Source organism: Erithacus rubecula, assembly GCF_903797595.1.
Source record: "Erithacus rubecula genome assembly, chromosome: Z".
Taxonomy (NCBI): domain Eukaryota; kingdom Metazoa; phylum Chordata; class Aves; order Passeriformes; family Muscicapidae; genus Erithacus; species Erithacus rubecula.
In genome coordinates, this window is record NC_136661.1 from 23,664,256 (window position 1) to 23,677,491 (window position 13,236).

Below are 13,236 nucleotides of genomic sequence, written 5' to 3' on the forward strand. Positions count from 1 at the left end.
GGTGGATTTCCCCACGCCTCCTCCTTGCTGAGCACTGCACATACTGAACTCCTGGGCTCAGGGAGAGCCTGTCCCAGAGTTACACTGCAGTGACTGCTGTGGGGAGCACCAGAACGACCCATATAATGGTGGTCCAAGTCCTCCCTGTGCTCACTACCCTGCTCATCACACCAGTGCCTAACAGCGCCTGGAACTGCTGCCAACACCATCCTGATGCCCTAGGACCCCTTGGCCATACCTGGACCAAGGGCAAGGGGCAACCCTACCCATCTCAACCATCGCTGTCTTCCCTCCACCCCCTCCATGTCGGTGGGGCAGCTGAGGGCAACACCAGAAACAGAAACTGGGCTCTCAGCCAGGCTTCTGTGCAGGCTTTAAGGAGGGGGCCTGTGTGACTGAAGCAGGCTGGGCACAGTCTCACTTGGTCCCTCCAGCTCCCCAAAGAGCCAGGGGTTGAGGAAAGCAGAGCCTGGACAAGGCCAGCATGACCCACAGCCTTGCCAAGCCTCTGGCACTGGGTGCTGCCCAGCAAAACCCATCACTCCTGATCCAGCTCTCCTGGTGGCAGTGCTTCCTTCCCTTCCCTTCCCACGCCGTGTGGGGCTGGCAGGACTGGCTCGGCCAGTTTGGCTGGCACCAGCAGCTGCCAGACAGCAGGACCCGGCTCAGCGGCGCGGGCAGGCTCATCCCCGCCGGGATGGCTGGAGGCGGCCGGGCTCCGGCGCCACGCGCCCACGTCAGGAATGCTGCGTGGCACGCACAGCCTGGCACTTGGCGGCCGTGTGCCACAGGGCTGGCCAGCTCCCTGCCAGCAGCAGTGGCCCGGCATCAGGGAGCAGCATCTGGTGGGCACCAGCTCAGCTCTACACGGTTGGGAGGTGCCCATGGCTTAATTCCTCATTAAAAAGCCACCTGCCGTTGGAACAGGCTGAGTGAGGTCTGAGCGCAGTCACATGGTGTTGGACACCTTAAGACTGGAGAAGAGGCAGCCTGGGGGAGGGAAGGTCTGGTGAAAGCTGCTTCTCCAGGAGTTATCTCAGAGATTCCAGAAGCTCCTGGCCAGTACAGCCCTGCCCCAATGTCTTTTTCTGTGACTCCATCCCCGTGGGGCATGATGTCCTTGAGGCTGTCTGATGTCCCGAGTGCACGTGCGAGGCCCCGTTCTGCCATCTCCCCCTCAAGTTCTCTGGCTCGAGGCTAGCCCACACCTGGCACAGCAGGGAAGGAGTTATGCTCCCTTTCCATGGCTTCCACAGGCACTGCTCAGTTTACCCAGTCTGTCCAGGTGCTAGCACCAGCCCAGTGCCCTGGCCACCCTCTGATGCAGACACAGCAGCAAAGGGCACCAGCCATGACTGCAGGGGGATTGAAACTCTCCTACTAAGGGAGTTTCCTCTCTCACTGACACACAGGGAAGGCAGCAGGCAGCACAACCTCCTCGGGCAGGAAGGTGTCCCCTCTCGCCTCTCTCATGCACTCTGGCATGGTGCCCAGGAATCCCAGCGCATTCCCTGGAGCTGAGCTCAGCCAGGCAGCCGTATGGGGCTGCAGGGGGAGCGCAAGCCACTTGTCCCCCACCCAGGAAACAGGCGAGCCCTCACCCCTCAGGGATGCTCCCTGGCATCCCACATGGCTGGTCCACTGGGCACCTCACGGGGGTACCGGGCTGAGCCAGGCTGCCGTGGCATGTTGGTCCCCATCCCATCTGCCACCAGCACGCAGGGCTGGGGGATGGGACAGGCTGGCGGCAGCCCCAGCCCGGGCACAAGGGATCTGACCTCTTCTAACAGCGGAAATTAGAGTCTTATTTAAAGAGCATGCTAATCAGAGTGAGCAGACGGCCTGCTCCCTCCTCACAGCCGGCACTCCCGTCTAGACAAGGGGCAAAGCTCCCTGACATCTCCCAGCCCGGAGGTCTCAGCAGCCAGCCCCACTGCACCCTGCACTGGGGATGGCCTGGCACACAGCCCCACTCTCTGCATATTCCCTCGTTCCTGCCCCACACAGGCACAGGCACAGTCACACAGGGACACCACCCTGCACCCATCACCCCAGAGAGTTCTGTGGGCAAGACAGAAGGGGAGCTAGCAATGCCACTGGTAACCCCACAGCCACCCACAACAGCTGCATCGGAGCTCACAGGAATCCCAATAACATAGCTGGGTGGGACTGCAAAACGTGCTCATCAAATGGGAAAGGCAGAATCAGCCAAGACAGACTTTCTCTGAGGAAGAGACAAAGCACCTGCTGCTGGAGAGTGTTTGAGCATCAGCCACCCTCACCTCCTGGTCTCCCAGGAGCGGCACTGCGGGCACACCAGGAGCCGGGGATGCACCGTGGTGGCACATCACTGCCTGCCCTGACTAGCAAGCCTGGACCATGTCCTGTGATAGAGCAGGAGAGGGGCTGGCAGGTCTCCAGCTGGTCAGCACAACACGTTTCCTGCGCCCAGGACTCCCGAGAGGCAACTGTGGGGCCAGGGCTGCTCCAGCCTTGCCATGGCTGGCTGACCTTGGCTAATTCACTTCCTCCCCGCTTGCCTTAGTTTCTCCATCAGTGTCATGCTGCTTCATCCTGCTCTGTAAAATAAGGCAAGGACCCTGACGAAGGGCAGCAGATAAGAGGGAGAGACTTGCTCCATTAGTTGGACCAGAAAATTGGAAGCAAACAGAAAATCCCAAAGGTTGTTGGGGAAGCAAGCAGAGATGGGCAAGTGATAGTAATGCCAAAACCCTCTCCTGAGCTCTGCCCAGGCTGGGAGCTACTAATCCACACGAACACCCAAACACAAAATGCCATGGAAATGGGGTGCTGGGCAGAGCACATTATACAGCTGCACCCTGGGAGATGGCATTTCCAAGAGGATGTGTGACATCAGGACATGAGGCTGAGACACATATGAGTGAAAGCCCCTGGATATAGCCCCAAGGATGCTGCCCACAGCCCTGTATGCTGCAGACAGCATATGGGAAAGTAAGAGAGGGATTTGGGGAAAAAGATGCAACAGAGGTTTAAGGGCTGGAGAGAATGCCTGGCACAAACAGACCCGGCTCAATCTGCTCAGTCAATTGGAAATAGAGGTGGCTTCCTGAAATGTTTGTGTATCTGAGGAAATGGGGGGGCCTAGTGCCTCTGAAATTGCACAGGGAAAGGCAATGAGAACCAGCTGCTCCAGAGGGAAAACTGCCTTGCTCTGCAGCACAGTGGGGGATCAGCTATGAACAAGCGCCATGAAAAAGAGCAGCTTCTTGTCACTAGTGTCTCCTGTTTCCTCTGGACAGCATTTCTGAGAGAGGTGCTTGACTGGAGGGGCTAGCTTGGGACACTAGGGCTTGGACACACTGAGGTGGGCTTGGACACATTGAGCTCTTTGACTTTAATGCTGAGGAGACAGTCAGATGCTTTCAGCACGCTGCCTGGCCCTGGCACAGCTGCACACCAGGATTGAGCTACCTGTGCAGAGGCAGAGATGTCCAGGTCCCCTCCCTGTCCCCCTCACCCACCAAGGTTGGAATGACATAGGACTCAACAGCCACACAGAGGAGGCCGATTCAAGTGCCCACAGCCTTGGAAAGCTGCAGAATGAACAAGGGAGGTGGGAGGAAAATGGGTCCTAGGTTGCCCTGCCAAGCTCTGTACTCCTAGCAAGCTCTGGCAGCCAAACCCCAACTCAGATCCCAGGCTTACCCCACCACCCTGCTGAGCTCTTGGACTCAACCCACTGCACGAGGACAAAGTCCCATCTGGCCCCCTCCCATCCCTGCTTCCTTGCCACCATGCACACGTCGACTACTGATCCTGATCCCCTTCCCACCCCTCAACCTTTGCCAATCCCCAAATCCTACGTGCCAGTGGCCCCACAAGAACCTAAACAATGTTCGGGGGAAGGAGCATTTTGTGGCTCCAGCAGAGTCTGGGAAAACAGCAACGCAAGAAGAGACCGTGGCCTCGCTGAGACATGGGAGCATCCATTATTAAAGAGCCATATCCACGCCTGATATTATTAAATGCCTCCCTCTGCTCCAAGGTGCTGTTGTGTACTCCAAGCCAGAGATCAATAGCAGGAACCCAGCCAGCAGGGAGGTCATGGGTCCACTGGGAGCTCCAGGAGAGAGCACGGAGGAGAGGGACCTCTGCACACTCCCCATAGCCCCTCACAGGACACCACTCCTGTGGCTGAGGAGGAGAGAGGTCTTGGGGTCTCCCTGCTGAGTGGGGAATGGTGTCAGGGCTGGAGAAAGACCCCAGGGTACTGCCAGGATGTGAATGCCCAGTTGTGTTGCCTGTGACCCCAGTGACTGTGGTGGCAAGCAGTGGGAGTTGTATCCAGCTCTAAGCTGCTCTTTGAGGGATATGAAGCCACTAGATCACCACTTAAGGGCAGTCCTAGCCCAGTGGCTTATGGTACTTTAAGTGATGCTGAGGCTCAAAACAACACAGGCACACACCTCCCCTCTGCCGGAGAGGTGGTGGTGGCATCGAGGCACAGCCCTTCATGCCCAGCAGCAGTGCACTGGGCTGGCAGCATATTGCCACCATGCACCTCTGCCTCACTGCTGGAGACCCCGAGCTCCCCACCAGCACTCACACCCCCATATCCTGGACAGGGGCCACACACAGGAATCCCCACCCTGACAGTCCCAGAAAGGATGGAGGACAAAGACAGCTCTGGGGGCTCAGCCGGGATTCAGCCCTGTGCCGTTCTACAGCATCACACCCCTGTGCCACAGCCAAACACCTTCGTGGGGGTCCCGTGGGGAATCCTGCACATCATCCGCTCAGCAGGCCCGGCAACGCCGGACATCAGCTTGGAGAGGCTAGGAACGCTACCGGGATTCCCCGCCACAGGCACACCCTGGGCGGGCTGGGATGCCCAGCCTCCTGACAGGGGTCCCCGGGGCTCGGCTGCCCGCCACCCGACCCTCCGCGCAATCACGGCGCAGCGCTCGGAGCGCTCAGCTCCCCGGCTGTAAACACAGCGGCGCTCCCCTCCCCCTGCTCGGGGCGATGGAGCCACAACGCCCGGCCGGGACGGGGCGAGCGGCGCCGGCCCCGCGTCCCCTCCGCACGGCACCGCCTCGAACAGCCCCAGCCTCGCCCGGTGCCGGGGCTGAGGGGGGGATCGCAGTCCCCAGCCCAGGGCGCGGCCGGGGCTGCGCTGCTGTCGCGGTCCCCGGGGGACGCCCGATGCCGGCGGGATGCCCCGCGGACCGCCACCCCCGCTCCCGCCCCGCACACCTTGAAGACCTCGGAGAAGAAGCCGGCCCCGATCTTCTCGCAGTAGAAGTCGTCGATGCGCGCCAGGGTGGAGACGGCGCTGCGCAGCGCCCGGTACGAGGAGGGCCGCAGCCGCCCGCAGCCCGGCCACGGCCCCGCCGCCTCCCCCTCGCCCTCGCTGGGCCGTCGCGGCAGCTTCTCCCACTCCATGTCGGTCCCGCCGAGCACCCCCAGCGCCATTCACATCCCCGCCGGGGCAGCCGCGGGGCCGGGGCGCCGCCGCTCTCGGGCCCCCGGGGCGATGCTAGCGGCGGCGGCGGCGGCGGCGACGGCGGCGGCGGCGGCGCGGGGCGGGCGGCGCTCCGGGGCGCTCCGCGCTCATGGCCCGGCGCCCTGCCGCGGCCCGGCGCTGCGCCTCCGCCACCTCAAGCGCTGGCACCGGCGGGGCGGGGCCGGGGCGGGGACAGCCCTTAACTCCTTGGAACCCGCCGCCGCCGCCGCCGCCGAGCCCAGCGGGGGACCCCCCCACCGCCCCGCCCCGGTGTCCGCGGTCACCGGCACCGGCCTCCGGTGGGTTCCGAGAGGGCGTCTCCCTGCTCGCCGGGGTGTGCTGCGAGGCCCTGAGATCACGGGGCGCCGCTCGGGCACACCCCGCGGACACAGGGCTTTGACTGTCCCCAATCCTTGGATGTGCCTTACAGGGTGGGAGTCTTCCTCCCTTGGGTCGCACCTGGATACACACTATAGGTGCAGGACTTGCTTTCTCCCCTGGGCCCCCCCCGGGATTCTCCTTTTAGCTACGGGATTGTCTTTGTCTTCCTAGCACCCAGTCCCTGATGGATGGACAAAAGGCGTGGAGGTCTGATCTGATCTCCCCATATATCCAGCCCCAGTCTATACAGTGTTGTGGGACCAGTTTCCCCCAAGTAGCTGTTGGCTGTTTGAACCCCATTGGTATAGATCTCTGCACAGGGGCTCTGGTTGTCCCCAGCCTGGATGGAGTCCCAGGAGCAGTGGGATCTGTCCTGTGGAGGAGCAGGAAAGTGCAGCCTCTCAGCAACAGCATGCCCGCTGCCTGTTGCACCCTTTCGCTCTCCTTGTTTTCCTGAACTCTTCCATTTCTCCCTGATTTTCTTCTGCTTCCTGTTGCCCCACTTCAGGCCTTTTGCCTGGTGTGAGGCTGATCTGTCCTGTCCTTCCTGCCCAGGGACTTTCTGCAGCTGGATCTGCCTTTGCTCAGTCCCACACATTTCGCTGACACCCTACTTGGCATCCACCTACCTGTGCTGGCCCAGCCCTGCCCCAGCCACCTCTCTGGGTACTGCCAGAGCCCTGACTCTGCAGCTCCCCTCAAACAGCTTTGCTCCAGCTGTTTCCCTGTGTGGTAGGACTGGCTGCACAAGCCCTGCACTACTCTAGCTGCTTTTCCTGTTGGGAAGAGTAGCCACAAAAAGTATCTCCTGGTGTGGTATTTTTTGGCCAGTGCTCTGTTCCAGGTGCCGCCAGCCACAGCATAAACACCTTGGACCATGAGCTGCTTTTTTTTCTCCTTGTCTCAAGGAGGAAGAATAACCCTGTAGGCTAGAGCCTACAGGGAACTGAGCCTCTGATTTATTTATAATGGGAACAGTGCCCTGCCCTCCCCCTAGGAATTCATGGTATTCCTGCTCTTCCAGGCCTGCAGAGGGAGTGGGTTTGTGCAGGGCAAGTTTCCTGCATGTAGGGAGGCAGAGTGCTGGGTAGCATGTGCCAGGGAAGCTTTTGCAGCTATGGGGTAGAGTGCTGTACAACAGGCCACATTCTTAGGTTTCCTCAGCCTCACATGTCTGTCCTGTTGACAACAGCCTGACAAAATGACAGGAGCAGCTCTGTGGATGAGAGGAGAGAACAGCATCTGCCTGTGGGGACTGGAGGCTGTGGTCTGTGCCCTCCCACGCTGGTGTCCAGCTGCAGCTGCTCAGATGGGTGACAGTGGGTGCCTACCTGGGCTCAGCACTGGCACCTGAAATGTGAGCATGCTGATGCACCCCCAGCTCCTCAGGGGTGTGGGACACAGCTCAGAGGAGCACAGCCAGCTCAGCTGGGGCAACAGGCAGAGCCTCTCCCTTCCACTTGAGTGCAGCAGATTCCTGATGGCCAAGGCACCGCAATAGAGATGGGGAGGCCCTGGTGAGGCATCTTGAAGACAGAAACTCAGGACCATGGCTTGATCAAAGCTCCTGCTGCTCACAAGTGACTGGGTTTACATCCAATTAAGTTGTAATGGATAAATTAAAGCCCTGGGGATAGCTCTGACTGTGGAAATTGCTGCTGCAGGATTTGCAGTCCCTTCTCTCATCAGCACTGGTAACTCTACTGTGCTATTTCCATCACGCTCTGCTCCTGCCTGGCACAGCAGGGCTGAGCTGAGACATGGCTAAAAGTCTCCAGTGCCCCAAATCCCTCCCATGGTGCAGGCAAGTACACTGAGCAGCTGGGTGCAAAGTCAGGCTGGGCTGAGCCTGCAGCAAACCCTGAATTAAGCTCCTCAATCCCTGGTGAGAAAAGCAGGAAGGAGGTCTTCCTGGCTGTACTCTGCTCACGTGGATCTGCAGGGGAGAGAGGAGGGGGAGGCTTTGTCCTCTTTGCCCTTATCTTTCTGTGCTTTATACCCTTCCTCTTCCATAGGGAAAAGGCTCAGACGTTAGTAAACATCTTCACCCTGCCTGCTGGGAATTGTGCATCACCCAGATAGAGCAGGGTGGGAGCTTTCCAACAACCCAGGGAGGCTGGAGCTCTGGAAATGCAGGCAGGATCAGGGCACACTACAGGCTCTGTGCAGGGCAGTGAGGGACACAAGGGCTCCACACCTGGTCCTTGCTGCACTCCCACCTCTATTCCACAACAGCACCTGTGGCACTGGGGTCCTTGCAGGACAACTCTGATTGGGATGAGCCAACAGTAATCCACCCTGACCCTGAATAAAGCCTTGCCCTGCTCAGAGCCCCAGAGCCAGAACTTGAGCAGTCCCTTCCTCTGCACCCATGTGCAAGAGCCCACCCATACCTGAGGTTCCTTCTCTGCAAATGCTCTGGAAAACAGCAGCTGCTGCTGCCAGGGGTGTGCTGCCAAAGCAGACACAAGGCTAAAGTGCATGAGGGTTTTCCAGCCTGGAGGGGCTGTGCAGACACAGGGGTGAGCAGGACAAAGAGCACTGGCTGACTCAAATTACTTCCTTTGCTGCTTGTTTCCAGAATGTGGGTGCAGCCTCTTGGTCCCAAGTATCCTCTTTCCTTCTGTGTCAGAAGATCTCTGCTCTTGTCCCACACCATCACACATCACCCTGCACATCTCCACACTTCATCCCATGTCCTGTATGTTCCCCAGCTCCCTACTTATGAGATAACTGTTTCCTGAAAAGCATCTCATGCTTCTGCCCTGTAAGAAATAGGAGATGAGAGCCTTGCAGGGGCCATTACATGGTGATAGGAGGCCTGATCAGTTCGAGGAGCCCAGGGTATGTGGGAAAAGGTCTCACCTCCAGCCTGGTGATGTCCAGCAGCACCCAGTCCAGGTGATGCACCCAGACTACATTTCCCAGTGCACTGTGTGCTGCTGAGCCTGACAGGGCCATGCATGTTCCACACCCAGCACCATGCCTGCAGGCTGCAGCAGCCCTCATCCACCTGCCAGCAGGGACTGGCAAGGTCCCTGCTGTGCAGGCACATTGCTGTGCCCCCATTGCCTCCCTGTCACTCCAGCTGCAAAGCCATTGAGGGGTTGTGTGCAGCACGAGGGCTGCAAGTATTTGTTGTGTCATTAATATTCTTCCAGCATAGTCAGCACAGCACCTGGCAGCATTTGCTTGCTGCCTCCTGTTATCTCTTGTTGATGCTTCTCATGCCTGGGCACCGGTGCTGTGACATCCATGGAGACAGAATCCACATCAATCCCTGTCTCTTAGTTCTGGACAGTGATTTCAGCTCCCAGCTTTGCTTCTCCTCAAGCAAACACCAGTGCCTGTGTCTGGGGGGCACTGATGCCTGAGCCCAGCTGAGTGCATGCCTGCTGGCAACCCCATGTGGGTAGTGAAATTGAAAGCATTGAGAACACTGATAAAAGAAAGCCAACCATCCCCTCTGAAAAGGAGGGACAGCAGCTCTGGCTGTGCCTGCACCACATGTAACTCGGGGTGATGTGACACAGCCATGTGAGCACAACTGCACAGAATCATAGAATGGCTTGCATTGGAAAAGACTTTAAAGATCATCTTGTTCCAATCCCTCTGTCATAGGCAGGAGCACCTTGCACTAAACCAGGTTGCTCAAAACCAGGGTTGGAACATCTATAACCCTAGGCAACCTGTTCCAATACCTCACCACCCTCACAGGGGAAAAGAGAATTCCTAGTATCTAAACTTACTCTTTTTGAGCTTGAAACCAGTCCTGCTTGTCCTATCACTTCACAGTTCCTGGTGAAGTCCCTCTCTAGTTTCCCTGTAGGCCCCCTTAAAGATACTAGAAAGTTGCTATGAAGTGTTCACACAACATTCTCTTGAATGTTGAACATCCCCAGCTTTCTCAGCCTGTCTTCATAGGGGAGATGCTCTAGTCCCCTTATCCGCTCCAAAGCCTTTGTCTTGACTTGCTGCAACAGCTCCAGATTCCCATTATTACTGTGATTAAGCACTACTGGGACTTTCACAGATCACCAGGGGCTGGTGATTCATGCCAGGTAGGGACAAATATCTCCAGCATTACCCACCCTGCTCCTGAACCGGCCTGAACACTTTATCTCACAATACCCGGCCATGCTCCCATCCTTTAACACTGCCCAGCAGATGAAAGGGCTTTTCCTTGTCCTCTTGACCTGGACCTGGCAAATGTGGCTCTCAGCAGCTCCGTGCTCATCCCAGGAGGCTGTGTCAGCCTTTCTCCATCTCCTGCATCCTGCCAAGCAATTAGTAACACTCCCCAGGTGTGGACACTGCTGAAGGCCTAGGCAGATTTTAGCCAGGCCTTTTCTCAGGTTCTGAGTTTACTTTCTCTTTCTCAGGCTGGGAGGTTTTTTCCCAGGCTGATATAGTTTCTCACCTCTGGCCTGAGCCTTTCCCAGGATGATAGTTTTCTTGTAAACAGAAGGGAATTAATAAACAGAGATTAGCACCTGGTGTTGACTGAGAGACAGTTTCGTGATGAATGTGACAGGAGATATTTTCTCCTATTGTCCAGTGAATTGCTGTCCCATTTGAGGCTTTTGAACTACTCTATAAATATGGTTCTGTTTTTCAATAAAATGCTTCTTTTGCTTCTCTTGTCTAAGAAGTTGTTTGTCGTTATTATACGCTGCTCCCCGCGTATAGTGACACCCACAGACTTTGCAGCACACTTGAAAGGCTTGTGGTTCTGCCAGATGTGAGCCAGGAGCACAGATGCCAAGAACCTGGTCTGGCTGCAGTGTTGGGACAAATGGGGCCATACTAGAGTGCACTGGCCTCGGACTAGGTGATGGCTGTGACCCAGCTGCAGGAGAGAAAGTGTTCTCCATTCAGCTGGAATGGAGTTTATTTTCTCCCACGTAGCTGTTTCAGTGCAGTGATTTGGATTCAGTATGAGAATAATGTTAATAACACACTGATGTTTCTGTTGCTGCTCAGCAGTGCTTACCCTAACTCAAGGTCTTCAGTTTCCCATGCTCTGCCAGTGAGCAGGTGTACAAGAAGCCAGGAGGGAGCATGGCCAGGAGAGCTGACCCAAACTGCTCAAAGGGATATTCCATATCATAGAACATCATGGCCAAGAGTTGCTGATAGCTGCTGGGTACCAATAAGTGGGTGGTGAGCAAATGTGTTATGCCTCAATTCACTCTGGTTTTATCCTTCTCCTTATAATTGCAATTATTATTTTTAATTTTTATTATTATTAATAACAATAACAACAGCAACAGCAACAATATTGTTTAAATTACTAAACTGCTCTTATCTCTACCCACAATGTTTTTTCCCCCTGAATTTCCTCTCCACTGTGGCAGAGGCAGAGTGAGTGAGTATGTGTGTGTTCCTAAATTGCTGGCTGTGGTTAAGCTGTGACACCAGGGCAGTTAAAGCCTTCACCGTGGTTCATCAGTGCCCTTTGATCTGTATGGCTTGGTATTACTGTAAGGAGGAACTCAGAAGCAGCACAGCAAGGTGTAAGGAAAGTATGGTGAGGACATGTATAGCTCACCACAGTGCCTGCCAGAGACCCTACAGAACACAACCACATACATAATTCACCCCAGAGATCCTGATATTAACAAACCAACATCCTCCAGCTTCCCCTGGCTTCCTTACCCATCTCAGAACTGACAAAAATAAAACCTTCTTGGAGAAAGCAATGCTGGAGAACCATTCCCCTTTGAGAACTGAGCTTCTGTTTGAGAAGGGTGCATCCCACCCCAGCTCTATCAGAGTGGGTGAGAGAGCAAGAGGTGGGTGCTGCAAGGAGCTCCCCACTCTTGGGCCAGTGGTCACTCAGGCTAAACCTCTGTAAGTAACTCCTTGGCCTGCTCATCCTAGGTCCTGTAATCATCCATACCATACAGTTTTGTTTCCTGACACAGCTATGACTTGGACTAAATAGGGCAGGTTAAAGGGAGGTCATTCTCATAGATTATTCAGAAGAGAAAACATGGACACATCCATCTCCAGGCAGAGAATTTGTCTGTGTGCCTGTGCTCTGCTGTCTGTTGTCTTCCCCTTTGGCTTCCCCTCTCTGTACCGGGCACAGGGAGCAGGGTGACTGTGTTGTACTCTAGATGCCCATGGGAGCCCTCCAGCTGGAGGTCACCATTGCCCCAGCCACGTGTGTCCAGGTGTTGGAGGAGCTAGAAAGCAAAGGGTCAGTTCCCTGTGCACTAGAAGACTGGGAGCTCCCTGTGATTTCCTAGCCCTTTCCCATGTCCTTGTGCCCTTTCCAGGCAGGGCAGTCTGAGGCAGCACAGGCTGGAGCGTGGCCTCCCAGTGTGGGGAGGGGAGGCAGCTGTGCTGTGCTTGTTGTGGAATCTGCCACTTGCAGCCAATTCAATCACAGCTCTTTATTGCTTCCCCCAGCTGTTGAAAATCTCATTATGTTTAGTGAGCTCCATGAGCAGCCCTGCCAGCCTTCCTTGTGTCCTGTCTTCTTCCATGAGTCCAGGCACTCCATCTGCTGAGGAAGTGCATCAGTACACTCCATGAGCCTCAGGATGAAAAACCTGCACCCCAACATGCATAGATGGATCTGGGATGGACTAGGTATCCTGGGATTTTCCATGAAGACAAAGGCAAGGGAAGGGGGTGTGTGTTGTTCTTAGTGGGGACATCTCGACAGCATGACAGCAAGAGCACAGGACTGGCCATAGACAGCAGCCTTGTACTTCACGTTGGGTTTAAAATGAGGAAAGATGGTGGGCTCTGCTTGGCTCTCTTAGTGTCAAATGTGAGGCTGATGATCCCAGGTGAGCAGCAGAGGACACTTGAGCCAGGACAAAAGGTGGCAGGTGGGATATGTGCTGGCTCCAGCACAAGGCAGAGCTGAGACAAATGGCGCAGGGCTTTGATCCTGCTGTGAACTGCATACTGGAGCCTGGTTCCACTAATGCCTTTGATTACTGTGACCTCATTTCTGTCCACCTGTGTCATGGGTGGCTGCTCACCTCACCCTGCAGAGCCCTTGTTCTGCAGAGGCTGGTTGCACCAGCCCTGGACTGACTGGTCTGGGGATAATTACAAGAGACACCCAGTGCTGCAGTCTGTGGGTGAGCCAAGAGTGTCACCACAAGCCCAGTACCTGAGATGTAAGTCATGCCACGATGCTTGGCAGACCCTTCCTTATGGGTCACTCAGGAGCATCTCTGTGGATGCCCTGTGGCCTGGACTCTCACACAAAGAGATTGTAAGAGGCATTATGCATGTTTTGCTGGCTGAAAGGAGATAAGGCTCCTCACAGGAGGTTGTGGCATTTGACAGGACCTTCCCTTTTCCCCCAGGTCTGCTGTGATGCTGCTGTAGGTCCTGCTCAA

General features: G+C 56.2%; 1 protein-coding gene across 2 annotated transcripts in view; it reads right to left on the bottom strand.

The window, feature by feature from the left end:
- The window catches only part of TESK1 (testis associated actin remodelling kinase 1), a 44,698-nt gene extending 39,028 nt beyond the window's left edge, over positions 1–5,670 (bottom strand). For both annotated transcript variants that reach the window (XR_013777205.1, XM_079330702.1), the window contains exon 1: positions 5,239–5,670. Coding sequence is in view for 1 of the 2 variants with exons in the window: in XM_079330702.1 (XP_079186828.1) it covers positions 5,239–5,457 (219 nt within the window). In the remaining variant the exon portion in view is untranslated. The remainder of the gene's footprint in view (positions 1–5,238) is intronic.
- Positions 5,671–13,236: the final 7,566 nt, after the last annotated feature.